The sequence below is a fragment of the Ranitomeya variabilis genome, chromosome 3, assembly GCF_051348905.1.
Source record: "Ranitomeya variabilis isolate aRanVar5 chromosome 3, aRanVar5.hap1, whole genome shotgun sequence".
Lineage (NCBI taxonomy): Eukaryota > Metazoa > Chordata > Amphibia > Anura > Dendrobatidae > Ranitomeya > Ranitomeya variabilis.
Window position 1 is genome coordinate 605,604,843 of NC_135234.1, and position 25,652 is coordinate 605,630,494.

The window sequence follows — 25,652 nt, forward strand, 5'->3', positions numbered from 1 at the left end:
ATCCGGTGGCAAAAATGAACTGTTGACCTTACAAAACGCAGGTTTCACAGTACCTGGTGTCTCTCTGAAAATTAAAAGCGAGGGCCGCATAATGACATGGCGGTGGACATGGTGGTGGTGGTGGCGGGCAAAGTCCATAATTCAATTGTTATGTTTGAAATGGCATTGTAAAGGGATGGAGAATATGTATACTACTATCTTGCTAACTATTTGGCATGAGGGAGGGACCTCCCGAATGTAGGTGGAACGCCCCCCAGGGCTAGGGGTACTTGGTACCGGGTCCTTCGGTTCTCAGGGGGATGTCATGGTGGCTGACCCGCTCCGTTGCCCTTGGGATGTTCGTTGTAAAAGAGGAAAGGTCTTTAAAGGGATATGTTCGTGACGCCACCTGTGGTATTCGGTCAGGATGACTGACGCTGCTTTAAGGGGTCCGCTGAGGTGATGTTATGGCAGCAAGATGGTATACCTTCCCACAGGTGAAGTATGTGGAACGCCCCCACAGTAAGGGCAATGGGGTACTCAGTACCGGGTCTGTCTCTCGGTTCTGGGGATGTCACGGTGGCCCGACCCGGTCCGTGGCCCTTTGAGGGACGTCCAGTGAAAGAGTTTATATATAAGGGAATTGTTCGTGACGCCACCTGTGGTATTCGGTCAGGGTGACCGACGCTGCTTAGGGGTCTGCTGGGGAGATGGAATGGCGGCTAGATGATGTTTCTTCCCACAGGTGAAGTGTATCCCCAGGGCCTCCCAGGAGTGTAGATGGTGATGGTGGACGATGTAAGGAGCAGTGAATAACGAGGACACAAAGGGTACAGTCTCTTTACCTTTACCGAAGACTTCAGCATCCACAGTCCAGAGTACCGTTCACAGGGCAGGCAGAGTCCGGCCGGTCCAAAGGCACATCCAGAGTTCCCTTATCCAGGTGGAAATCAGTAGCCTTCCTACTAGCGCCTGTATGTTGTAGTACCTCCCTGCTGAGCACCACGGGATAGTCCTCACAACCTTTGTAAATGTTCTTGATGTTATTTCTTCCTCACTGTGCCCCAGATGGTATGGATAGGACAACCCGTATGATTGGGATAGCCTGGGGCTTGTTTGTAGGGACCCTAGAGACGCCCCGACCCCCACAATTTGCCACCGTGTCTTCTTAGGTATTAAGGTCGGGCAGCCAACTTGGAATTGACTGTCCTGCCGGTCTCTGAAGTAATGCGTAGAATCAGTTACTCCCTCGGAGTTCCGGCCACCGGCTACGCGCCTCAGAAGGAGGCTGCTGATCTCGGGGCAGAACTCCTCCCGGTATTATCTCCTTGTGCTGTGACTTCGTTTCTCACTCTCCACAATACAATTCCTTTCTTGTCCTTTCTTAGGATGCTGCCACACGTGGGGCAGGCATAGCTCCGTGTCTTTCTGTCTCGCTAGGCCTCTGTCAGGATCCCACCCCTGACAGGGACCCTCTGTCTGCAGCTCAGATGTTCCTCCTTTTCCCCCTGTCTGCCTGACAGGTGCTCACTGGGTCGAACCCAGGCAGCGTCTCCCTAATTTCCTATCCAACCCACCAGTTTTACCCTAATGTGAGGAGTGCCCTAATAGATAGGAGCAAGGCTCCCCCTGGTGGACTGGAGTGTGAAGTGTAGTGTGTGACTTGTGATACCTGGCAAGGTGAACTCCTTTAGTACCATCAGATGTAATATCACTCCCCCTGGTGGAAGAGCGACATTACTGCAACGACCAGGACTCTGGGGCGCTGCATATGTCCCCAGGGCTTACCAGTGTGTAGATGGTGGATGGTGAGAGGCGCAGTGAAGAACGAGGCCACAAGGTTCCAGTCTCTTTACCTTTTTACTGAAGGCTTCAGCATCCACAGTCCAGAGCACCAGATCACAGGGCAGGCAGAGTCCTGCCGGTTTGGAGGCAAATCCAGAGTCCCCTTATCCAGGTGGAAATTAGTAGCCTTCCTCTAGCGCCTTGGTGTTGTAGTACCTTACTGCTAAGCCTCTCATAGGGTCCTCACAGATGTTGTAGATGTTATCGGTGTTATCTCTCTCTCTCTGTCCCCCAGATGGATAGGACAAACCCGTATGACCGGTGGCTTGAGGCTTTTTACAGGGACTCTATCATGCCCCGGCCTCTCGTGAGTGCCACCTTGCCTCCTGGGTATAGGGCGGATCAGTAACTTGCAATTAGCTGTCCTGCCGGTCTCTGGAGCAAGGCATAAAGGACTGTTGCTCCCTTGGTGTTCCGGCTACTGGGATCGTGCGCCTCAGAAGGAGGCAGCCTGTGCAGGGCAGAACTCCTTCTGGTTTCCACTCCTTTGCTATGACTTCTTCACCCTCTCTACAATACAGCTCTCTGTTTGTGTCCTTTCTTTGGAACTCCCGCACGTGGGGCAGGCGCAGCTCCATGACCTTCTGTCTAGGCTTCTGACAGGCTCCCACCCCTGTCAGGGACCAACTACCTGAGCGAAGCTCAGCCAGCAACTGCCTAACTTACTCTACAGGCCACCAGTTTTACCTAAGTGTGAAGAGTGCCCTAATAAATAGGAGCATAGCTCCCCCTGGTGGACTGGAGTATGAAATGTGTTGTATGTTTGTGGTACCTGGTAAAGAGATCTCCTTTATTGCCTCCAAACGTAAGATCACTCCCCCCTAGAGGAAAATGACATTACTGCAACGACCAGGACCCTGGAGCGCGGCATAGGAGTAAGAGCTCTCCCAAATGTATGATACACGACCACTTGAGGGTCCTTACCAAACTCAGGTTTCTCAGCACCTGCTGGCACTCTGCTAATTGTCAGCGAGGGCCGCACAATGACAAGGCTGTGAACATGGTGGTGGTGGTGGTGGTGGGCAAAGCCCAAAATTCAAATAGGCATGTTTTAGCTGGCATTGTAAAGTGATGGGGAATATGTATTCCACTATCTGGCTAACTATTTGGCATGAGGGAGGGTCCTCCTGAATGTAGGAGTGAGAGCTCTCCCAAATGTATGATACAGGGCCACCTGAGGGTCCTTACCAAACTCAGGTTTCTCGGCACCTACTGGCACTCTGCTAATTGTTAGCGAGGGCCACACAATGACATGGCTGTGGACATGGTGGTGGAGGGAAAGCCCAAAATTCAAATGACAAGTTTTGGCTGGCATTGAAAAATGATGGGGAATATGTATTCCACTATCTGGCTAACTATTTGGAATGAGGGAGGGTCCTCCCAAACGTAGGAGTGAGTGCCCTCACAAATGTTAAAGTAAAAAATAAAGCTAAAACACTCCGTGTTAACATATGCTAAAGGGAAGGTATAATTTTGTTTGCATTATATACATGTATTTATGATGGAAATAATGTTTCTTAGCATTTTTCCCTTAAAAAAAAATTGGTTTGGTTTGGTAGATCTTTTTGAAAACCTGTAAAACCGGCGCAATAGTCTGACAACATTATTCCCAGATACCATATGTGAGTCAGAAAGGCATGCAGGCATCTTCTCCATGCTGTTCCCAATTAGTTTTAGCTCTTTCACATCCATTTCAGCTTTTTTCGCATGCTCCCAGACCTGTTTGTTGGGTCCAGCAGAAAAATATTCGACTTTCCCATTGACTTGGATTGGATTCGTTATTCGGTATGAATACACGGATATTAGAAATTATTTGTGCTGATTTTCCAAATCCGAATATTTCACTATTCGATCATCACAAGTAATCATCCACATCAAATGATATTACAACGATATCTACTTTTACACCTTAAAAGCAAGAGTGAATCATTAAAGTCTGATTCTGTATGCTCGATTTCACAATTTTTACAGCATTTCAATTACATAAGACACAAATATTGGCCGCGATTCATCATTGCCACTGCACCGTTTTTTTGTCAAATTTTGTACCCTTTTTTTGTATGACACCCAAGTCATTATTCTATGTGTGCTTGTATTAAGTCTACGTAATATGTACTCGCCTGATGTTGTTTTTTTTGTGTTTTGTGGACAGAGTTTAGCAATCCTAGATGGTTTCACCTGATTCATCAATTGGGACTTTTTAAAAATGCAACACAACTTCACTACAGTCCCCCTCCCTATGTATGTTTGAGTATGTCAATATTTTGGTGCAGTTTTTGCCCATTTTGCAATCAATGTGATTTTTTGTGCTAAAAAGTTGTAAAAACAGCTCAAGACAAAAAGAAAAAACGTAATTCGAAATAATTAGCAAAATTACATCAACTATTTCCAACAGACAAAAAAGGAAAGTGACTTAAAATAAACACAAATGATGAACCAGGGCTTCAGTCTATAAATAAAAGTAATGACGTGACACGAAGTTTATTGTAGTATGTGAGCTGCTTAGGAGAATGTATTTGGTATGCGATAGTCCACTTCCAAGCTTCTCTGGGTAGATATAATGCATTAATCAAATAAAGGTTTTCTGAATATCAAGCCTGATCTATTCTTGATTTTCCCATTTAAACTACTTACATACAAAACACTAGTAAGGCAAGTAAGTTCCCCTCATAGAAAAATCCACTCTCTAAAATCCTTTCCATGTGTGGTTTCCTATCCTCGTAGATCTATTCCTAATTAAAAATAAATTACATGCTATATAGAATGGGAAACTAGAGTGATAATCCTATTACTCAGGAGCTTCTATGCCACATTTACCCCTTTCAAAATGGAAGAAAGCCGAGATGAATCTGAAGCATTTTCCTAAACTATGCCCAAACTTCTCAATAGATTGTATCCATCATGTGACGCAAGTGTTTGCACAAGACTAGTACAATGCCCGCATTAGACTTTGCAGGCTATCTTTCACATTCTCCCCCTATGTAAGGCTTTGTGGCTTGTTTAGTCTCATGACTGGTAGACATTTGTCTACTGCATGGTTCACATGAACACTGGGGCTCCTTTGAGGCAGTAAAAAGCCTATTGACATGACAAAAAGAAGCTTTTGTATAGAGGATCAGTTGCACTGGGTGTTTTTTTTTTAACTCCCTGTAGGGATCTAAGGATTGATACTTTCAATGACATTTGCTTAATCCCGGTGGCTGTGCCGTATCTGTGTATCCAAGGATAATGCCCAGTTTGGATGTAAGATGAATTTGGTTAGCAAGGGCAGTAATTCCATACCTAAAGTCAAACCGTGCATGTGTCTTAGGAAGGGTAAGGAGGAAAGCGGCCAGATGCTCAGTCTGCTACTGGGTTGGAAGAAAAGTAACAGACAGGCTCTTATTAGCCTCAAGCTTGCTTCATTCACATGCCAGGACATCTCCTCCATACATGATCACTGTGCTGGCATGGGATTAGATGGGCGCTGTATATGTTAAGGCTAAGCTCTATGTGACAAAAGATAGAGCCAACTGGCATATACAGCCAACAGAAGGCTACCAGAGGGGGTATTGTGCAGATACTCATCACAATCGCCTGCGTAATGACCAGTCGTTAATGTTTAACACACAGCAGCAGCCATCTACAACAGTTCTCAGGTGGAACTGATCATCCCCGCGTGAAAGATGATACATGGATATGGATGTAATATTTCGGATTGCAGAAAAACACAATGTTAGTTAGCCAAGTGGAGCAAGAAATGGCCTCTCGATTTCTTTAGTTCAATTTTGCAGAAGTAGGAAACAAAACAGCTTTTGCGTAAAGCAAACAAAGCTTAACAAATGTCTAAATTGTACACCTTGTATGCTTGATCTGTTCTGACACATTGTAAACTATCTAGCAGGCTTGTCATGTCCTCTAATGGCACTGTTCATGCTGGATCAGCAAAGCATATCGTCAACCTGAAAGGCCATATGGTCATTACCTGCAAGCTGTGTTTTGATGTGATGAGCGGCTTGAGCTTGAGCTATATGAACCATCCTGTTGCATATTCAGAAGTCTTACTCATCACCTGCCTGTAACTCGGCAGTATTAGTCTGCACCCTTCTGTGCTTTTTCAACAAATGACTTCTAGAGGTACAGTAATTTAATATAGCAGTCCATGGTTTATTCTGCTTATTTCCATTAGAGAGAATTGCTTAGAAGAATTATTAAGTTCAAAATGTTATTATTTAAATTATATCTGACCAATATTCATATCAAATTGAAGTGTTCCTCAAAGTTCTTTGGGTACCAAAATTAAGTTTTCTCTTATTTAATGGGGTTATAAAAAGACAAATCCTGTCTAAATGTCCTAATATGGAACATAATATAGACATCATTGTTGAAGTTGTTCTTTTCTGTAACTTCTTTGCCTCAGCAGAGAGTCATTAAAAAGTAGCATTGCCCACTATGGCAAGTATGGCCCACCACGTATAGCATCACAGACCATTCTTGAGTGTGGCCGATGTAACAGGAGAGGTTCTTCATCCGAGATGAGGATTCGCTGGCTACTTCAACGTAGGTGATCTGGATGACACTTTTTCATTCTTAGCGTGTGGCCAATGACTGTTTGAATGTGGCAGCTATCCTTGGCCATATTAGTATTTCATAGGGCAGTTTATACGTTTTAAGCAGTTGTCTAATCTCAGTATCGTTTGAAGAAGGGGTAAACCTTGTGATTCGGTCCCTTTCTTATTTTTTTTCTTCCATTCTGGTTACATTGCAACTTTTTTGCATAATATAACATTTGAACGTAGAAAGAAAAACTCTGTGGGCGCCACTGTAAAAAGTGACAGAAAGCATGGATAGTGATCGCTAAATCAGACTGATGGAAGGATACATGCTTCTTGTGTAAACTCTGCACCTCCAACATAGATACAAATCACAGCTTTATTGAATCCAAAAAATACATTAGATTCTAATAATTATAGGACAAAACTTACAGACTTATTAAATGCAAAAACACACACAAATTATTATTATTATTATTATTATTATTATTATTATTACTATTATTATTTTAATAATCATACACAAATAGGTGTATACTAACACCACCCCTATCCAAGATAATGAACAGAGGAATGGAATACATCAAGCACCTACAATACAAATAGCAGTCAGGAAACAACAAATAATAATCAGTCAGATATAATGTATGTATGATCTCTGTTATATGTGAAACCTACAAAATAATAGTGAATCCCCAACCCTCAAATCCCCCTCCCCCCCCAAAGATAGTGAGCGAAAAAGATATTAACCAAAGAATCAGAAATAAAGTCACACATATTCATAAATAGGAGGCCTAGGTAGAAAACACCCTGCATGTATCGCTGTACTTGACGGCTTCATCAGGGGACAATTTTGTAACAACAAAAGGATGCTCTCTATTACAGTATATTGAAGACATTTATCAACTATTGGTTTTATATATACAGCACAGACCAAAAGTTTGGACACACCTTCTCATTTAAAGATTTTTCTGTATTTTCATGACTATGAGAATTGTACATTCACACTGAAGGCATCAAAACTATGAATTAACACATGTGGAATTACATACTTAACAAAAAACTGTGAAACAACTGAAATTATGTCTTATATTTTAGGTTCTTCAAAGTAGCCACCTTTTGCTTTGATGACTGCTTTGCGCACTCTTGGCATTCTCTTGATGAGCATCAAGAGGTAGTCACCGGGAATGGTTTTCAATTCACAGGTGTGCCCTGTCAGGTTTAATAAGTGGGATTTCTTGCCTCATAAATGGGGTTGGGACCATCAGTTGTTTTGTGCAGAAGTCTGGTGGATACACAGCTGATAGTCCTACTGAATAGACTGTTAGAATTTGTATTATGGCAAGAAAAAAGCAGCTAAGTAAAGAAAAACAAATGGCCATCATTACTTTAAGAAATTAAGGTCGGTCAGTTCAAAAAATTGGGAAAACTTTGAAAGTGTCCCCAAGTGCAGTTGCAAAAACCATCAAGCGCCACAAAGAAACTGGCTCACAGGAGGACCGCCCCAGGTAAGGAAGACCAAGAGTCACCTCTGCTTCTGAGGATAAGTTTATCCGAGTCACCAGCCTCAGAAATCGCAGGTTAACAGCAGCTCAGATTAGAGACCAGGTCAATGCCACACAGAGTTCTAGCAGCAGACACATCTCTACAACTGTTAAGAGGAGACTTTGTGCAGCAGGCCTTCATGGTAAAATAGCTACTAGGAAACCACTGCTAAGGACAGGCAACAAGCAGAAGAGACTTGTTTGGGCTAAAGAACACAAGGAATGGACATTAGACCAGTGGAAATCTGTGCTTTGGTCTGATGAGTCTGTTGTGAAATTGGATTTTGGGCTCCCCCGGTGGCCACTGGTGGAATTGAACTGGTGTGCATCATCCTCTCTGTTCACCTGTTTCCATCAGGATGTGGGAGTCGCTATTTAGCCTTGCTCCTCTGTCACTTCCATGCCGGTCAACATTGTAATCAGAAGCCTTTCTGTGCATGTTCCTGCTGCTAGACATCTCCCAGCTAAGTTGGACTTAGTCCTTGTTTGTTTTTGCATTTTGTTCCAGTTCACAGCTGTAGTTTCGTTTCTGTGTCTGGAAAGCTCTTGTGATCTGAAATTGCCACTCTGATGTTATGAGTTAATACTAGAGTCTTAAAGTAATTTCAGGATGGTATTTTGATAGGGTTTTCAGCTGACCATGAAAGTGCCCTTTCTGTCTTCCTGCTATCTAGTAAGCGGACCTCAATTTTGCTAAACCTATTTTCATACTACGTTTGTCATTTCATCTAAAATCACCGCCAATATTTGTGGGGGCCTCTGTCTGCCTTTCGGGGAAATTTCTCTAGAGGTGAGCCAGGACTATATTTTCCTCTGCCAGGATTAGTTAGTCCTCCGGCCGGCGCTGGGCATCTAGGGATAAAACGCAGGCTACGCTACCCGGCTACTGTTAGTTGTGCGGCAGGTTTAGTTCATGGTCAGTTTAGTTTCCATCCTTCCAAGAGCTAGTTCGTATGTTTGCTGGGCTATGTTCTCTTGCCATTGAGAACCATAACAGTTTGACCGGCCTAAAGGGTTAAATTAATTGACAGAGAAAGGAGAGAAAAGAGAAGTCTGCTGAAGATTTTTTTTTTTTTTTTCTCAGTTCTGAGTGTGCTTGTAATTGAATCTCTTGCAAGTCTGCCTATATTGCAGCCTTTCTCTCTCTCTCTCCTTCTAATCCTGGAATGGCTCTGTGTTCACCTGTTTAAAATGGATATTCAGAGTTTAGCTGCAGGTTTGAATAATCTCACCACGAAAGTTCAAAACTTACAAGATTTTGTTGTTCATGTTCCTATATCATTAAAGGAATATATCACAGAATGTAGATAAATGTGTCCTCATCAAATCTGCTCACTATCAATGACACTATAACAAATACTATAGATAACACTTATAAAACTTAACATTTAATTAATTTATAATAAAACACCATACACGACCTAAAAATATGATCTGCTAATAAAGGTACAAGGTGCATACGTTCCCTATAGAGCCAACTATCTGTCTCCTACCTGACAGCGGAGGTTGGCACCCTATACCACCTGCGCAATGGCGCCCCCGCTCAACGTTGACTAACCCCAACTAGCCCTATAGGGCCCTATCGTGAGGAAAAAGAGAGATACACTCAGCAGACCATACAAACAGACAAGACATTGAAAAGAAAGTCACTAAGGAATATATTGCACTTAATGAAGAGATGTTTTTGCACTATTAATTAAATGTGATAACATCCAAAAATTCTTGTGTGGGATCTTTTTTCAATGGCTCATATGTGAGTCTATCTTTCAGAATACCTTCACACATATTTTGATATTGGCAAATGTCAAGCATCACCAAATTTCCTCCTTTATCAGAAGGTTTAAAAATATAATTTTTATTCTTTGCCAAACCATCCAACACATTTCTCTCCTCCAATGACAGATTTGGATGATGCCCACCACCTGTGGCCCCAATCCTCCCCAAATCCTCCACCACCAGTTTCAAAAATACCTCTATATTATCATGGCTACTTTGAGGGGGCATCCTCCTACTCTTAGGTCTTAAATCCGTAAAAGGTCCCACACCCAGAGGTCTCTCATTTTCCCCCATCAGCTCAGTCAAGATCCTAACACTTGATAAATCCGTTTCATCTATACCCAGGGCTACACATTCAGCATAGTCATGTGTTTTAAAGAATTTTTTCCATCTTATTTTTCTCACAAAAAGGTTAAGGTCTTTGACCCAACCGAATTCATCAAATCTATTGGTGGGTACAAATGAAAGACCCCTAGACAACACACTTCTCTCAATGTCGTTAAGAGGATAGGAGGAAAGATTAATAATTCTGTTATTGTTCATTACTTTTTGTTTTTGTCCTTCGGAGGGTCCGTCCCCAAGGGTAACCTTTTCTCTAAAAAAGACAAGGCAGGAGCAGAGGACGAAGATGCCCCCGATGGTGATGCTTCCCTTCTGTATCCGTTTCTTGTTATCATATAGTCCCTGCGTTCCTGTCTTACCCATTTCTGTTTATTGTTTTTCCTTCGTGTACCTCCAAAAATGCCTCTTCCTTCCAAATAACTAGGAGCCACTCTATCAGTATCCGATGAATCTATATCAGATGATGATATGTCTTTTATAGATTGCGAACAAGGCTGACAGAGACCGGCAGGTGCAGGATGGATATTGCTCCCCACTGCGTTTAGAGGCTTTATCGCTCCTCGAGAACATAGTCAGATAAGTCACTATTTTGTTCTGTTATGATATGGGTATGTCTCCTGATGAACCTACATAGGGGAAACGCGTCGAGCATAAGCATACTCAGGGCTAGAAGCCAAGCATAATTTAATGCTAATACATACTTGGTCATATTTGAAGTCACGGGGTTTATGACAATTTTTGCACTTTATATGCACTGGCTTTGCACTTTATCTGGCCTGCACTGAATAGCTCACTTTATCTTGCCTGCATTGTACATTTCATTTTATCCTGACTGTCCCTATCTGAGCAGGAACATCTAACTAAGGGAAAGTTAGGGACAGACGACTAGAGTGGGGGCGCCATTTGCGTAGGACTATAGGGTGCCAACCCCCGCAGACAGGTAGGGTGTACTGGTTAGGTTCAGTTCAGGCTCAATATGTGCAATATTTAATACGGGTCAGTACCCGTTGCACAGTTATCACATTTAATTAATAGTGCAAAAACATCTCTTCATTAAGTGCAATATATTCCTTAGTGACTTTCTTTTCAATGTCTTGTCTGTTTGTATGGTCTGCTGAGTGTATCTCTCTTTTTCCTCACGATAGGGCCCTATAGGGCTAGTTGGGGTTAGTCAACGTTGAGCGGGGGCGCCATTGCGCAGGTGGTATAGGGTGCCAACCTCCGCTGTCAGGTAGGAGACAGATAGTTGGCTCTATAGGGAACGTATGCACCTTGTACCTTTATTAGCAGATCATATTTTTAGGTCGTGTATGGTGTTTTATTATAAATTAATTAAATGTTAAGTTTTATAAGTGTTATCTATAGTATTTGTTATAGTGTCATGTTCCTATATCTGAACCTAGAATTCCTTTGCCTGAATTTTTCTCGGGGAATAGATCTTGCTTTCAAAATTTCAAAAATAATTGCAAGTTGTTTTTGTCCCTGAAATCTCGCTCTGCTGGAGATCCTGCTCAGCAGGTCAGGATTGTGATTTCTTTGCTCCGGGGCAACCCTCAGGATTGGGCTTTTGCATTGGCTCCAGGGGATCCTGCGTTGCTCAATGTGGATGCGTTTTTTCTGGCCTTGGGGTTGCTTTATGAGGAACCTCAGTTAGAACTTCAGGCGGAAAAGGCCTTGATGTCCCTATCTCAGGGGCAAGACGAAGCTGAAATATACTGCCAGAAATTCCGTAAATGGGCTGTGCTTACTCAGTGGAATGAGTGCGCCCTGGCGGCGAATTTCAGAGAGGGTCTCTCTGATGCCATTAAGGATGTTATGGTGGGGTTCCCTGTGCCTGCGGGTCTGAATGAGTCCATGACAATGGCTATCCAGATCGATAGGCGTCTGCGGGAGCGCAAACCTGTGCACCATTTGGCGGTGTCTACTGAGAAGACGCCAGAGAATATGCAATGTGATAGAATTCTGTCCAGAAGTGAACGGCAGAATTTTAGACGAAAAAATGGGTTGTGCTTCTATTGCGGTGATTCAACTCATGTTATATCAGCATGCTCTAAGCGAACTAAGAAGCTTGATAAGTCTGTTTCAATTGGCACTTTACAGTCTAAGTTTATTCTATCTGTGACCCTGATTTGTTCTTTATCATCTATTACCGCGGATGCCTATGTCGACTCTGGCGCCGCTTTGAGTCTTATGGATTGGTCCTTTGCCAAACGCTGTGGGTATGATTTGGAGCCTCTTGAAACTCCTATACCCCTGAAGGGGATTGACTCCACCCCATTGGCTAGCAATAAACCACAATACTGGACACAAGTAACTATGCGGATTAATCCGGATCACCAGGAGATTATTCGCTTTCTTGTGCTGTATAACCTACATGATGTGTTGGTGCTTGGATTGCCATGGCTGCAATCTCATAACCCAGTCCTTGACTGGAAAGCTATGTCTGTGTTAAGCTGGGGATGTAAGGGGACGCATGGGGACGTACCTGTGGTTTCCATTTCATCATCTATTCCCTCTGAGATTCCTGAATTCTTGACTGAATATCGTGACGTTTTTGAAGAACCTAAGCTTGGTTCATTACCTCCGCACCGGGAGTGCGATTGTGCCATAGATTTGATTCCGGGTAGTAAATACCCTAAGGGTCGTTTATTTAATCTGTCTGTGCCTGAACATGCTGCTATGCGAGAATATATAAAGGAGTCCTTGGAAAAGGGACATATTCGTCCTTCGTCATCTCCCTTAGGAGCCGGTTTTTTCTTTGTGGCTAAGAAAGATGGCTCTTTGAGGCCGTGCATTGATTATCGGCTTTTGAATAAAATCACGGTTAAATATCAATATCCGTTGCCACTGCTGACTGATTTGTTTGCTCGCATAAAGGGGGCCAAGTGGTTCTCTAAGATAGATCTTCGTGGGGCGTATAATTTGGTGCGAATTAAGCAGGGGGATGAGTGGAAAACCGCATTTAATACGCCCGAGGGCCACTTTGAGTATTTGGTGATGCCTTTTGGTCTTTCAAATGCCCCTTCAGTCTTTCAGTCCTTTATGCATGACATTTTCCGTGATTATTTGGATAAATTTATGATTGTGTATCTGGATGATATTTTGATTTTTTCGGATGACTGGGACTCTCATGTCCAGCAGGTCAGGAGGGTTTTTCAGGTTTTGCGGTCTAATTCCTTGTGTGTGAAGGGTTCTAAGTGCGTTTTTGGGGTTCAAAAGATTTCCTTTTTGGGATATATTTTTTCCCCCTCTTCCATCGAGATGGATCCTGTCAAGGTTCAGGCTATTTGTGATTGGACGCAACCCTCTTCTCTTAAGAGTCTTCAGAAATTTTTGGGCTTTGCTAACTTTTATCGTCGATTTATTGCTGGTTTTTCTGATGTTGTTAAACCATTGACTGATTTGACTAAGAAGGGTGCTGATGTTGCTGATTGGTCCCCTGCTGCTGTGGAGGCCTTTCGGGAGCTTAAGCGCCGCTTTTCTTCCGCCCCTGTGTTGCGTCAGCCTGATGTTGCTCTTCCTTTTCAGGTTGAGGTCGACGCTTCTGAAATCGGAGCTGGGGCGGTTTTGTCGCAGAGAAGTTCCGATTGCTCCGTGATGAGACCTTGTGCTTTTTTCTCGCGTAGATTTTCGCCCGCCGAGCGGAATTATGATGTTGGGAATCGGGAGCTTTTGGCCATGAAGTGGGCTTTTGAGGAGTGGCGTCATTGGCTTGAGGGGGCTAGACATCAGGTGGTGGTATTGACTGACCACAAAAATCTAATTTATCTTGAGTCCGCCAGACGCCTGAATCCTAGACAGGCGCGCTGGTCGTTGTTTTTCTCTCGGTTTAATTTTGTGGTGTCCTTCCTGCCGGGTTCTAAGAATGTTAAGGCGGATGCCCTTTCTAGGAGTTTTGAGCCTGACTCCCCTGGTAATTCTGAACCTACAGGTATCCTTAAGGATGGAGTGATATTGTCTGCCGTTTCTTCAGACCTGCGGCGGGCCTTGCAGGAGTTTCAGGCGGATAGACCTGATCGTTGCCCACCTGGTAGACTGTTTGTTCCTGATGATTGGACCAGTAAAGTCATTTCTGAGGTTCATTCTTCTGCGTTGGCAGGTCATCCTGGAATCTTTGGTACCAGGGATTTGGTCCGTGCCTTTCATAGGGCTCATCCTGATCGCCCTGGTGGTTCTGGTGAGGGTTCGGTGCCCCCTCCTTGAGGGGGGGGTACTGTTGTGAAATTGGATTTTGGGCTCCCCCGGTGGCCACTGGTGGAATTGAACTGGTGTGCATCATCCTCTCTGTTCACCTGTTTCCATCAGGATGTGGGAGTCGCTATTTAGCCTTGCTCCTCTGTCACTTCCATGCCGGTCAACATTGTAATCAGAAGCCTTTCTGTGCATGTTCCTGCTGCTAGACATCTCCCAGCTAAGTTGGACTTAGTCCTTGTTTGTTTTTGCATTTTGTTCCAGTTCACAGCTGTAGTTTCGTTTCTGTGTCTGGAAAGCTCTTGTGATCTGAAATTGCCACTCTGATGTTATGAGTTAATACTAGAGTCTTAAAGTAATTTCAGGATGGTATTTTGATAGGGTTTTCAGCTGACCATGAAAGTGCCCTTTCTGTCTTCCTGCTATCTAGTAAGCGGACCTCAATTTTGCTAAACCTATTTTCATACTACGTTTGTCATTTCATCTAAAATCACCGCCAATATTTGTGGGGGCCTCTGTCTGCCTTTCGGGGAAATTTCTCTAGAGGTGAGCCAGGACTATATTTTCCTCTGCCAGGATTAGTTAGTCCTCCGGCCGGCGCTGGGCGTCTAGGGATAAAACGCAGGCTACGCTACCCGGCTACTGTTAGTTGTGCGGCAGGTTTAGTTCATGGTCAGTTTAGTTTCCATCCTTCCAAGAGCTAGTTCGTATGTTTGCTGGGCTATGTTCTCTTGCCATTGAGAACCATAACATGAGTCCAAATTTAAGATCTTTGGTTCCAACCACCGAGTCTTTGTGCGATGAAGAAAAGGTGAACAGATGGACTCTACATGCCTGGTTCCCACTGAGAAGCATGGAGGAGGAGGTGTGATGATGTGGGGGTGCTTTCCTGGTGACACTGTTGGGGATTTATTCAAAATTGAAGGCATACTGAACCAGCATGGCTACCACATCATCTTGCAGCGGCATGCTATTCCATCCGGTTTGCATTTAGTTGCACCATCAATTATTTTTCAACAGGACAATGACCCCAAACACACCTCCAGGCTGTATAAGGGCTATTTGACCAAGAAGAAGAGTGATGGGGTGCTATGCCAGATGACCTGGCCTCCACAGTCACCAGACCTGAACCCAATCAAGATGGTTTGGGGTGAGCTGGACCGCAGAGTGAAGGCAAAAGGGCCAACAAGTGCTAAGCATTTCTGGGAACTCCTTCAAGATTGTTGGAAGACCATTCCCGGTGACTACGTCTTGAAGCTCATCAAGAGAATGCCAAGAGTGTGCAAAGCAGTCATCAAAGCAAAAGGTGGCTACTTTGAAGAACCTAGAATATAAGACATATTTTCAGCTGTTTCACACTTTTTTGTTAAGTATGTAATTCCACATGTGTTAATTCATAGTTTTGATTCCTTCAGTGTGAATGTACAATTTTCATAGACATGAAAATACAGAGAAATCTATAAATGAGAAGGTGTCCAAACTTTTGGTCTGTACTGTATATGATATTAACATGTTAGCGGGAATTAGCAGGGTGATCTAAAGCTATCCCTACTGCAGGCTTTATCACAGCAACTAATAGTGTCACATGCAAAATGATTAAAGGAGCGTTCTCAAGTTTGTAAGTTATCTCCTATCCAAAGGATAGTTGATAACTTTCCAATCGTTGAGGATCCAACTATTCTGGTCCCCACTGATCCCGAGAACCTGTGCCCTGAAGATCTCCAGCAGAATAGATCGGTGGTCGATCATGCACAGTTCTACTCCATTCATTCTAATAGGCGCTCCAAAGATCAGCCGAGTGCAGTGCTCAGCACTCCTTGGCGCTCCCATAAATAATGAATGGAGTAATATTGTTCTTGATCAACCTCTGATTCATTCAGACAATGGTATTGAGAGCCCAGTGTCTTGACATTGGTGGGGGCCATAGCAGAGATCATAAATTTCTGTGGATAGGGGAGAACTTTTAAACTTGAGAATATGTCTTTAACATCATTCAACACGCATTTACAAGCTACAGAGCGAAAAAGAGCCATGTTTTTTACCCTGAAGGACTACCATCACAGTCACAGGATAGATATATTAGGTGACTTTATTATTATTTTTATTGAAGATTAATTGCAATCACTTCATGGTGTGAGGCATTTAATAATTGTAAAAGTAGTGAACAAGATTGACGATACTGGTCCTGGTTTACCATTAGTTAAACTGTGGTGAGCACATTCTTTAGCATATTTCACCCTCCTAAGCCATCACCCAAAAACCACAAGCAGAGTTTCAATGAGTTTGCTGCTAGTCGCCACCTAGTGTTTAGAGATGAAACTGCAGCTGTCCTCATGAGAAAAAAATGTATGTGGACTTGGAGGCATAGATTGATTCTTATACCAAGAGGTATAAGAAAAATGTGGATATGTAGTCAAAGACGGGCAGGATCAGTAGTAGATTGGTGTGTAAGTCCAGAGACGGGGAACAGAGTCACAGTATGCGAGTCAGAGGTCAGGTGGGCTTGATTCCCACCCTGTAGTGTATCATTAGTGTGTATTCCAGGAAAATTTCCTAACGTACAGTATGTATTAACAACACACTTAGAAGACTTTACCTGGAAGACAGAAGCCAGACTGACCTTTTTGCATATCTTGGGTTGGGAAAAATTTGGAATCTTGCAGCACCATTTGTATTAATAAGCGCACACATGTGGCAAGGGTCAGAAATCTTTGGCAAAAATGCCACAGCCAGCACAGGGGTCATATTTGCTTGGCACACTGTAAAGCACGGATCCCCAACCTGTGGTTACCTGTGGCTTGTGGGCCCATTTTGTGTGCCAGCTCAGTGGTTTGATTATATAATTGCTTGATTATCTGGATTAGTTCAAACGGCTCACCAAGAAACTGATACCATTAAAAATGAACCTTTATTGAGCTTAATTATAAACGTCCAACGAACACGTATAGTGCCTAGCCAGGAATCACAGCAATGGCCATAGACAAGGCATAACTTACCGACCGTTTCCATGCCATGTCTATGACCACTGCTGTGATTCCTGCGCTTGGAGTCATTTTCATCCTGTTTTATGACATCAGGATATTGGCTGATATCATATATTCTCTCACCCCTGTCCCCTATATATATCAGATTACCTATTTGATTTAAAACACACTTATACAGTGTGAGGTAACCGGCCTTCATCCAAGTGGCTTTATTGAAGATTTTGGTTGCTTTTTATGGTGTTGATGTCTCAAGGCCAATTTGTATTCAAAACTGGATGTCAACCTCCGCTGACAGGCAGGGTCTAATTAGGGGATAATAGGGTGAACTAGGCATACCCATTGGGATACCATTTGATGTATAGTCAGCTGTAGCTGAAGGTCAGTTATATATATAGATTTTTGCCTGGCTAGGTGTTATACGTGTTTGTTGGTCGGTTATAATTAAGTTCAATAAAAGTTCATTTTTAATGGTATTAGTTTTTTGGTGAGGCTTCCTCGGGGTTTGCCAGCTTGATACAATAGCACCAAGCCAGAAAATAGATTTGAAGTATGAAGTATGAAGATATTTTGTGAGTAGCCCCACATAATAAAGCAGAACTGGATACACATATACTGGCCTTGTGGTTGGAGAGATATATTAAGCAAACGCTAGGCTGGACATAGGAAAATACTGCCAGATAGAGGGGGTGATCATAGCTGGATGTGATCGCTTGTGTGAGGATACTGACTGGGGGTAAGGTGGGAACCCCTGGATGATAATATACTACTTTGGTGTGATTTCTGTGGGGCAGATGGGGTTGTCATTATACCAATAATGGGGGTCTGGGTGTCACTACTGTGGGAGAGGCAGAAGCTGAGGACCTGCTCAGGGGGAGCTCTAGGTGTGGCCCTGACACTGTCTCAGAAGCGAATGTTGCACACTGTCCAGCTCTCCGGTTGTCAGACTCTATGCTTACCTGTGGTGCCTTAGACTACACTATATATAAGTAAAGGTGCATAGTTGCCTCATACTGTATGTATATACATATGGCCAGACCACTGTAAATGATACCACCAAATGTACTCACCAAACGGTACCTAACGGTTTTGCCACACAGCAATCATTATGCCAAAGGTCGGATACACAATAGAGGTGTAAAAAGTTTGCTATGATCAGGAAAGATAACTAAAGCACGACCCGAGCACAGGCCCGTATGGTCAGGTGTAAGAGCCACAAGATCAGGACACAAAGGCAATAGAAATAAGTGTAGACTGTGTGTGTGTGTAGTGTGACGGCATCCGAAGGTAATGGGTTTAGACATGGAGGAGAAAGGCGACATTCATATTTCTATTTGCTTATAATAACACAATACGTTGGTATAAATGATATCACAATGTTTAGTGTATGTTAGACTGTGTTATGTCGACCTCAGTGAATGTAATGAGGACATAGGACGTACAGTCGTGGAGCAGAGATGTGCCGGGAAGAGTCGCTCATGACGAGACTCCACAGACGACACACCCTAGATATGTGGCACCGACGGAATGACAATTAGGAGGTAAAGACAAAGTAGGACAAAGCGGTGATCTTCAATGTCACACATAGGCAGACACTTAATAGCATTAAACAATTGAGTGTGACCATAACCTGATAAAAATAGTTGATCCTCTGGATAATTAACCTTGTCTTTCTTGGTTTCATGCCAGGTTTCTATGTGACAGCGTGCAGATGTGAGGAGAAAAAAAAATCACATTTCGCCCATGAGATGATATTCATGTATGCTTCGACTTCTAAAAGCGTCCTTCAGGAATGGATGAGTAAAATTCCTATCTTTAGCCGCTTGTGTCATTATTTAGAGCATGTCATTGATAGATTTCCATTGAGTTCTATGGATAGTAGAAAGTTACGCTCTTGAATCTGTGCAATATATAGGAAATATATAAGAGCAGCAAAATGAAGCAGAAGGAATGAGAGAGGGATGGATTTCACTACTAAGTGCTGGAATTAGAGCATGTAAGACATTTTCATGCATTGGCCAAATTACGGTTGGTAAATTCTTCACATGGGGCAAGTGTGTTAACAGCCATAATAACGAATATAGGATCAGCTGTAAGTCTGATTGTACAGATGGCATTTTGATTGAAAGGGGTATTCCCATCTCCAAGATCCTATCCCAATATGTAGTAGGTGTAATAATAATAATGTTAGCAAATACTTCCAATAGGAAATGTAGTATAGTTCTTCTGATTAGTTACCTACCCCATTTGCAGGCATTGCAGTAGATTAGGTATCCATGGTTATAACCACTCATAGTGATAGTTAGATGTTAGGCTGGCGTCACACTCAGCGTATGAAAATACGGTCCGTTTTTTACGGCCGTAATATGCAGTAAGGCTGCTTTCACACTTGCGTTTTTGAACGCTGCGTTTTTTACAAAAAAAACGCATGCGTTTTTTCCCCTATATTTAACATTGAAAACGCATGCGTTTTTTGGTGTACGCGTTTGCACGCGTTTGTGAACGCATGCGTTTTTTAACTGCATGCGTTCATTTTATAAAATGCAACTTGTAGTATTTTGAGGGGCGTTTTTTTTTCCTAAAAAAACGCATGCGTTTACATGCGTTTTTTTGGACAAAAAAATGCATTGGAGTCAATGGAGACGCATGCGTTTTTTTGACATGCGTTTGCATGCGTTTGCATGCGTTTTTTTGACGCATGCGTTTTTTTTGGCACCACTGAATTAACTGTAGATAAAGATGTCTAGACACTGATAAGACTCCCCCATAGCAGCAAGGTTATAAAGGGAAGGTGGGGGGAAGTTTCTGGTCACTTCTCATCAGACTCCAAAGAAGACAGCACCCTGCCCAGACGCATTCTTGGACAAGACACAGAGCAATGTGAGTATATCCTAGCCAATGCATTCATTTTCAATTTTTTGGATCTACATCTCCTAATTTCTTCTATTTTTTTTCTTTCAACACGCATCAGAATGTCTTCTCCGGTTTCCTCGTCTGATGAGGAGTTCCAGCCACGTCAATCAGAAGTGGATCACGTGAGCGAGGTATGTTTTTTGTACGTCAGCTTGGTAAGTATTGACTGTCACATCGACACATGAGGCAATTTTTTTTTTAAAATTTTATAGAGCACTTCAACAGAGGGACAGAGAGGTACTGAGCAGCGGAGTCAAGGTCCAGGTGGAAGACGGCAGCGGGTATGTATACCAGGCAGACTGTCCTTATTGTAATATTCTTTTAACTTCCTTTCTGTACCCTTGTTTTTCTATACATATTTCTTATATCATCCTTTTCTGAAAGTTGTCTTTCATATTCCTGCCCTTTCTCATCTTCGTGTCTTATTTTTTACAAATGTGGTTGAGCAAACTTAAATGATTTTGTTTTAATTTTAGGTTTCACAACGGGACGACGACCGGATTGATAATGACCTGCTGATCAGTCTGGTCCAGGAGCGAGTCCCGTTGTGGGACAGCCGGGATAAACAGCACGCCGTCAATACTGTTCTCCGTCGTTTGTGGAGTGAGGTGGCCCAAGCGTTGTGGGATGGCTGGGAGAATTCCACGCCACGGGTCCGTAATGCATTTGGTAAGTATTGCACGGTAGTGTGAAGCAACAGACCTTGGCCATGCTCTCTTGACTGTGTGTGATGAAAGAAACTTTTCGTAGTTTCTGTCATCACACACAGTCACAAGAGCACGGCCAAAAGTTCTTATTCTGACCATTATATTTTATTGTTATTTCACAGTGGAAAAAGTAAGGACACGTTGGCGTTCCATGAAGGACCGCTTCAACTGTGACCTACGTGCAGAGAAGAGTGCAGCTAGTGGTTCCGGAGCAAGGCACCGGCTCTACAAATACCACCGTGTGTTGGCCTTCCTGAGACCGGTCCTTCTCATGAGAACGTAAGTATTTCTCACATGCCTCCGGTTGTATTGCATTGACATAATCTGTCACTTTTAATTCCACAGGATGTACCGTCTTGTTATAGTTTGGTATTAATTTTCTGTTTTGTTTTTTCACAGCACACACTGCACGACTGTCGCCACAGGTGCTGGAGCGGTCCTTCAGCCGGAAGCCACGGACCCGTCACAGCCATCCAGCAGCGCAGCACCAGGTGGGTCTTCCACACTCACTGGAGACCAGGGGGCTGGCCCATCAGGTCTTCCCCTTTCGCAGTCCTCTTTCGCTGCACCCATTTTGGCGGGCTCATCCCGGCAGCGACAGAGGGCTTCGGATAGGTCCCTCATGCCCGAGTTTTTACACTTGAGCTCGGTTTTACATGATGCTATCAAGGCTTTAGGTGACAGAATGGATGTGAACCATAATCTCTTAAATTGCCGCATCCAGGATGTCGCCAAAAGCGTTGATCAATTGAAAGCCGACCTCAATAAGCCAGCTCATCATTTTTTCAATCAAATCCTAGAGGGCATGTCGGAACACCTTAGCCCTGATCTCCAGCTGAGTGTGATGCAGGCCTGCAATGTTGCTTTTGTGCAGGCTATGCAGCAGAGTCAGAGTCGTAATGTGGCGGCCTATCCAACTGTGCCGTCACTGTCACAAGTAAACACTATTCCTACCTCTGCTGCATACCACTGCACGGCCACCTCTATTCCCTCTACAGGTGTACTCCACTACAGCGCCAACACGATGACGAGTGCTGTTGGACATCCCACCGCCACCACCGTGACGACCGCTGCTCCGGCTTGGACCTCCTCCGCTGACACCACGAGGACGCAGGACCTTGGCATGGCTTATCGGGCCGGCACCCTCCCGATGCAGCAGGACCCATCCATGCAATATCGGACCGGCCCACCCCAGATGCAGCAGGACCGAGGCCTGGCATACCGGACCGGACCCACCCCGATGCAGCAGGACCGAGGCGTTGCATACCGGACCGGACCCACCCCGATGCAGCAGGACCGAGGCGTTGCTTTCCTGGCAGGACACCCCCCGATGCAGCAGGACCCATCCATGGCGTATCGCCCTGGGCCCCCCATGATGCAGCACGACCAAGCCATACCTTTCCAGGCAGGACCCACCCTGATGCAGCAGGACACATCCATGGCTTTATGTTCCCCCCCACCAGCAATGCAGCAGGACACTGTTATGGGATTTGTTTCCCCCCCCCCAACGAGGCACCAGGATCCTGGAAGGGTTTTTGTTTCCCCCCCCCAACGAGGCACCAGGACCCAGGCGTGAGTTTATCTTTCCCCCCATTGGACTCAGACATTGCCGAGCGCTCCACAATGGAGACTGACTGTGTGGAGCCGGGTCCTGACGTGTCTCCCGCCCACACTTTACAACATAGCCCAAGAAGACTTCCCCCAACCCGGAAAACCCAACGTAAAACTGGCAAAACGCATAAAAAACAAAAAACTTTGATTATTCCTCCCCCATCACCTACCGATGTGTCTCAACATTCCAGTGTGTCTCAAGCCCCTCATGTTTTAAGCCCCATCCCCGAACTTCCAGACCCTTCAAGTTTTCTTGCCCATTCTCCTGCCACCTCTGCCTCCTCCATGGTGAGCCAGGCTTCAGTTCTGAATACCCCCCAGTTACGTTACTCAACCCCAAGCCGGCATGGTTCAACCCGGCGCGGTACCAAAAAATAAATTTGTTTTCTTTTTCCTCAATAAAAAAAAAGTTTATTTGAAAAAATTATGTTTGGTTTATTGTGTCTATCACCTTTCTCAATACACACCAATAAACTTCATCACACACTTATTCTTTTGGCCTACACATATCTCCAGTAGTATAAAATACAAGACAACATCTATATGTGTTTCTTTAGTATACAGATATGAGTTGGCCAAAAAAATAGTACTTATTTCCATACTCTTTTATTTTTGTACCTAGTGTAGTGTCACTGTACAAAGAGAAAATGGTGGAAATCAAGTTCAGAACTTAACTGAACCGGTCATATGTCAAAATATATACCTGACCGATTAAGTTGATTACTGCCTTGTATATTCACCATATTCTATATAGCTCATTATGTGACAATGGTTGTCAAACAGATGGGACAAGTGTTCTCACACTCTACATATCTACAGGCCAGGTGTAAGAAATTGTGAATTCATGATCATGTATATGTTTATCATGAATTTATTATTGCTTACACTTGACTTGATGGATATAGAGACCGTGACAGTCTTGACGCAATGACGTCAACAATATTAGAATTAATAAATAAAAATAAATAAAAATTTTGTACCATTATTATAAGTATGGGGCCCGTGGTTTATATCATTCTTTGAAAACCAAAATAGGGAGTGCAACATAGGTAAATTACGATGAAAAATTTAAAATTTATTACCTCAACAACTATCACCCACTCCTGGTTTTGGATTACAAAATATGATATACATATCTACTGCCCATCTTTGGTCAACCTTTGTTTAGAGAGGAAAAAGATATTAGACATGGTGAACACAAAAAAGTTTATTAATTAGAAAAATGTTTATCAGTGTTTAATAATTGGTAAACATAAACATACAACAGGACATTTAAACAACATTGTCCTGCCATGACACACGTCCAATATCGGACACAAAATAGGCCGCAAATTGGTCCCGCATAAGACCAACGGCTGCAGTTGACCGCATCGGGTGATGCTGAAAATCAGGCAATGGGTGTGCAACAGGTTCATCAAGTTCAATGTGGGGTCGCTCCTTAGCCATTATATAATTGTGTAGCACCACACAGGCTTTGACCACCTCGTCCACTGTTTCCACTTTTAGATTGATGGCTGTTGCAAGAATGCGCCATTTAGCAACAAGAATGCCAAAGCTGCACTCTACGGTTCTTCTGGCCCTGGTCAGTCTGTAGTTGAATATTCTTCTAGTGTGGTCCAAGTCCCTACTAGAATAGGGCTTCAGGAGATTTTCACACATTTGGAAGGCCTCATCCCCAACCATAACAAATGGCAGCGGTGGGCCTTGAGTGTTGGGGAGAGGCTGTGGAGGGGGAAAATTAAAATTGTTGCCATACAACCGACGGCCCATATCCGAGGTCTTGAAGGTTTGGGAATCATTGCCACGGCCAAAAGCTCCAATATCCACGGCGATGAAGCGACACTCCGCATCCGCTATTGCCATAAGCACTACCGAAAAATATTTTTTATAATTATAAAACTCAGATCCGGTTCTGGCCGGTTTGACAATGCGGATGTGCTTTCCATCCACCGCCCCTAAACAGTTTGGGAAATCACACACGTTCAAAAATGTCGTTGAAATTTCCCGCCACATGTCCACGGTGGGTACGGGTATAAACTCCTCACGGAGTGCATTCCATAACGCACGACAGGTGTCCACAACAATTCCGGAGAGGGTTGAGATTCCAAGGCGATATTGGAAGTGCAGGGAAGATAAACTCTCTCCTGTGGCAAGAAATCTAGAAGAAAAAGAAACAAAAACAAAAAAAATTAAAAATCGGCTCTAATGGTGTGTTTTAAAAAAAAATAAATAATAAAAAAAAAAAAACATAGAAAACATGTCATAACAACAAAGTTGACGGTCATTGGTTTAGTTTAGGAACGTACCGTAATGTCACTAACAGACGTTCCTCAGGTGGAATCGCTCTACGGAGCCGTGTGTCCTGTCGCCTTATGGATCCTTCAACACGAGCCAGTAAATCCCGGAAAGAATCTTGAGACATTCTGGTATAATCCTGGAATTTCTCCGGGTTGGCATTCAGCTCCGCATAGAGCGTGTGATATGCTCCACGGCTCTCACGCACTTCAATGATGGGGTGCCTCCAAAAACGCCGACGCTGTCTCCTTCTCCATCTTTGGCGGTTTCGGTCTTGCTCCCAAGCAAAAACACAGGCAATGAAAATCTTGAAGCTGAACTCCAGTTTGAAATAAAAGTTATCCATAGAAAGATCCATCGTGACACCGGAAACAGTAGCAAGCTCTGAAAATTTCTGTTCCCCTAGGGTCAATATATTGAGAGACAATCATATACGCCCTCTCTATTCCCATTGGTTGTGTCTGGGGTTTTTTTTATTTATTTATTTTTTTTTTGGAAAAATGTTAAAAAAAACGCAAACGCATGCAAAAACGCATGTAAACGCGTGTAAACGCTGCGTTTTTTGGACACACGCGTTTAACGCATGCGTCAAAAAAACGCAGCGTTTACATGCGTTTACATGCGTTTTTGCACCATGCGTTTTTTTAAAAAAACGCATGCGTTCAAAAACGCAAGTGTGAAACCAGCCTAATTGTCCCAAAATACTGTTCCGTATTCAATGCGAGGATGCGATTTTTACGCACAAATTTATCCGTGCATCTAGTTCACTCTCTGACTTTGAACCAGTTACAGAAGAAGAAGTAAGCAGGCTCCTTGCATCTTCTCGCCCGACCACTTGCACCAGCGACCCCATTCCGTCGCATCTCCTCCAGTCCCTTTCCCCGGCTGTCACCTCTCACCTAACAAAAATATTCAACCTTTCCCTCACTTCCGGTA

General features: G+C 43.6%; 1 protein-coding gene across 1 annotated transcript; it reads left to right on the top strand.

The window, feature by feature from the left end:
• Positions 1-19,820: 19,820 nt before the first annotated feature.
• Positions 19,821-23,099, top strand: LOC143817744 (uncharacterized). The gene is made up of 6 exons (XM_077299230.1): positions 19,821-20,234; positions 20,316-20,384; positions 20,580-20,772; positions 20,933-21,089; positions 21,210-21,980; positions 23,084-23,099. Exons 1-6 carry the CDS (start codon positions 20,163-20,165, stop codon positions 23,097-23,099), a joined length of 1,278 nt encoding a protein of 425 aa, XP_077155345.1. The 5' UTR covers positions 19,821-20,162.
• Positions 23,100-25,652: the final 2,553 nt, after the last annotated feature.

Bases quoted from the DNA above. Each gene is read 5' to 3' on its own strand.
- LOC143817744 (XM_077299230.1), top strand. From the start codon at position 20,163: ATGTCTTCTCCGGTTTCCTCGTCTGATGAGGAGTTCCAGCCACGTCAA. The intron at 20,235-20,315 runs GTATGTTTTTTG...AAAATTTTATAG, and splicing joins AAGTGGATCACGTGAGCGAG to AGCACTTCAACAGAGGGACA. The intron at 21,090-21,209 runs GTAAGTATTTCT...GTTTTTTCACAG, and splicing joins CCGGTCCTTCTCATGAGAAC to CACACACTGCACGACTGTCG.